A 2,580-nucleotide genomic window follows, 5' to 3' on the forward strand; every position below is an offset into this window, starting at 1 on the left:
TGGGGTTGGGGGCAGAGGCAGGGGGTTGGGAAGCAGAGTGGTGGTGGGGTTGGGGGCAGAGATGGGGTTGGGAGGCAGAGTGGTGGGTGGGGTTGGGGGCAGAGATGGGGTTGGGAGGCAGAGTGGTGGGTGGGGTTGGGGGCAGAGATGGGGTTGGGAGGCAGAGTGGTGGTGGGGTTGGGGGCAGAGATGGGGTTGGGAGGCAGAGTGGTGGTGGGGTTGGGGGGGGCAGAGATGGGGTTGGGAGGCAGAGTGGTGGCGGGGTTGGGGGGGCAGAGTGGTGATGAGGACTGAGGTACAGGAGGACTGGTGAGGACTGAGGTGCAGGAGGACTGATGAGGACTGAGGTGCAGTAGAACTGATGAGGACTGAGGTACAGGAGGACTGATGAGGACTGAGGTACAGGAGGACTGATGAGGACTGAGGTGCAGTAGAACTGATGAGGACTGAGGTACAGTAGGACTGATGAGGACTGAGGTACAGGAGGACTGATGAGGACTGAGGTACAGTAGGACTGATGACTGAGGTACAGTAGGACTGATGAGGACTGAGGTACAGGAGGACTGATGAGGACTGAGGTACAGTAGGACTGATGAGGACTGAGGTACAGGAGGACTGATGAGGACTGAGGTACAGGAGGACTGATGAGGACTGAGGTACAGTAGGACTGAGGACTGAGGTAGAGTAGGACTGATGAGGACTGAGGTACAGTAGGACTGATGAGGACTGAGGTACAGTAGGGACTGATGACTGAGGTACAGTAGGACTGATGAGGACTGAGGTACAGTAGGACTGAGACTGAGGTACAATGAGGACTGAGGACTGAGGTACAGCAGGACTGAGGACTGAGGCACAGTAGGACTGATGAGGACTGAGGTACAGTAGGACTGATGAGGACTGAGGTACAGTAGGACTGATGAGGACTGAGGTACAGTAGGACTGAGGTACTGAGGACTGAGGTACAGTAGGACTGAGGTACAGTAGGACTGATGAGGACTGAGGTACAGGAGGACTGATGAGGACTGAGGTACAGGAGGACTGATGAGGACTGAGGTACAGTAGGACTGAGGTACAGTAGGACTGATGAGGACTGATGTACAGGAGGACTGATGAGGACTGATGTACAGGAGGACTGATGAGGACTGAGGTACAGTAGGACTGAGGACTGAGGTACAGTAGGACTGATGAGGATATTAATATGTGATGTGTGTTCCCTCCAGGAACTGGAGAACCTGAGGAAGCAAGCAGAGATCATCCCTCAACTCATGGCAGAGTGTGAGAGCATCACAGAGAAACTACAGGTACTTGAAGCCTAACCCCTACACCCTAAACACTAACCCCTACACCCTAAACACTAACCCCTCAACTCATGGCAGAGTGTGAGAGCATCACAGATAAACTACAGGTACTTCAGCTTCCAACCCTACACCCTAAACACTAACCCCTACACCCTAAACACTAACCCCTCAACTCATGGCAGAGTGTGAGAGCATCACAGAGAAACTACAGGTACTTGAAGCCTAACCCCTACACCCTAAACACTAACCCCTACACCCTAAACACTAACCCCTCAACTCATGGCAGAGTGTGAGAGCATCACAGAGAAACTACAGGTACTTGAAGCCTAACCCCTACACCCTAAACACTAACCCCTACACCCTAAACACTAACCCCTCAACTCATGGCAGAGTGTGAGAGCATCACAGAGAAACTACAGGTACTTGAAGCCTAACCCCTACACCCTAAACACTAACCCCTACACCCTAAACACTAACCCCTCAACTCATGGCAGATGTGAGAGCATCACAGAGAAACCAGGTACTTGAAGCCTAACCCCTTACACCCTAAACACTAACCCCACACCTAAACACTAACCCTCAACTCATGGCAGAGTGTGAGAGCATCACAGAGAAACTACAGGTACTTGAAGCCTAACCCTACACCTAAACACTCAACTCCCTACACTCCTAAACACTAACCCCTCAACTCATGGCAGAGTGTGAGAGCATCACAGAGAAACTACAGGTACTGGAAGCCTAACCCCTACACCCTAAACACTAACCCCTACACCCTAAACACTAACCCCTCAACTCATGGCAGAGTGTGAGAGCATCACAGAGAAACTACAGTTACTTGAAGCCAATAAGCTGGAACTGTGAGTGTCTCTCTCTCTGTCTCTCTCTCTGTCTCTGTCTCTCAAGCAGCAGATCCAGATTGTTCCATTACATTATACACACACACACACACACACACACACACACACACCTACCTATTGTTTGTTGTCAGTGTTCATTGAGTCTCTAACAAGTTATTGTTACCATATTCCACATGGTTCTGGATGAGGATACTGTATATCATGTTAAATGGTTGCTATGATCCACATTGTTATTAAAAGGTATTGTCTCCTAGAGAATAGAGTGGAGAGTTACATTCTCAACAATGGAAACTAGTTGGATCACAGTTCTATTTGATCACAGTTCTATTTGATCACAGTTCGATTTGATCACAGTTCTATTTGAATCACAGTTCTATTTGGATCACAGTTCTATTTGAATCACAGTTCTATTTGGATCACAGTTC

General features: G+C 49.6%; 1 protein-coding gene and 1 long non-coding RNA gene across 7 annotated transcripts in view; both read left to right on the forward strand.

Moving 5' to 3' along the window:
* LOC127919687 (homer protein homolog 2-like) overlaps positions 1–1,336 on the forward strand; it is a gene marked incomplete at its 5' end in the record, with an annotated part of 13,594 nt that extends 12,258 nt beyond the window's left edge. Inside the window, one exon of the mRNA XM_052503419.1 lies at positions 1,221–1,336. Within this exon, the coding sequence (XP_052359379.1) occupies positions 1,221–1,316 (96 nt within the window). The remainder of the gene's footprint in view (positions 1–1,220) is intronic.
* Positions 288–1,212, forward strand: LOC127919686 (uncharacterized). Of its 6 annotated transcripts, none has more exons than XR_008103752.1 (3): positions 288–451; positions 553–705; positions 877–1,212. It is a non-coding gene; the product is annotated as an uncharacterized LOC127919686 (long non-coding RNA). The 6 variants fall into 6 exon arrangements; XR_008103753.1 differs by having other exon boundaries at positions 288–526; positions 579–731; positions 877–1,209; XR_008103750.1 differs by having other exon boundaries at positions 288–526; positions 579–705; positions 877–1,209.
* Positions 1,337–2,580: the final 1,244 nt, after the last annotated feature.

Source organism: Oncorhynchus keta, unplaced genomic scaffold (assembly GCF_023373465.1).
Source record: "Oncorhynchus keta strain PuntledgeMale-10-30-2019 unplaced genomic scaffold, Oket_V2 Un_contig_17371_pilon_pilon, whole genome shotgun sequence".
Taxonomy (NCBI): Eukaryota; Metazoa; Chordata; class Actinopteri; order Salmoniformes; family Salmonidae; genus Oncorhynchus; species Oncorhynchus keta.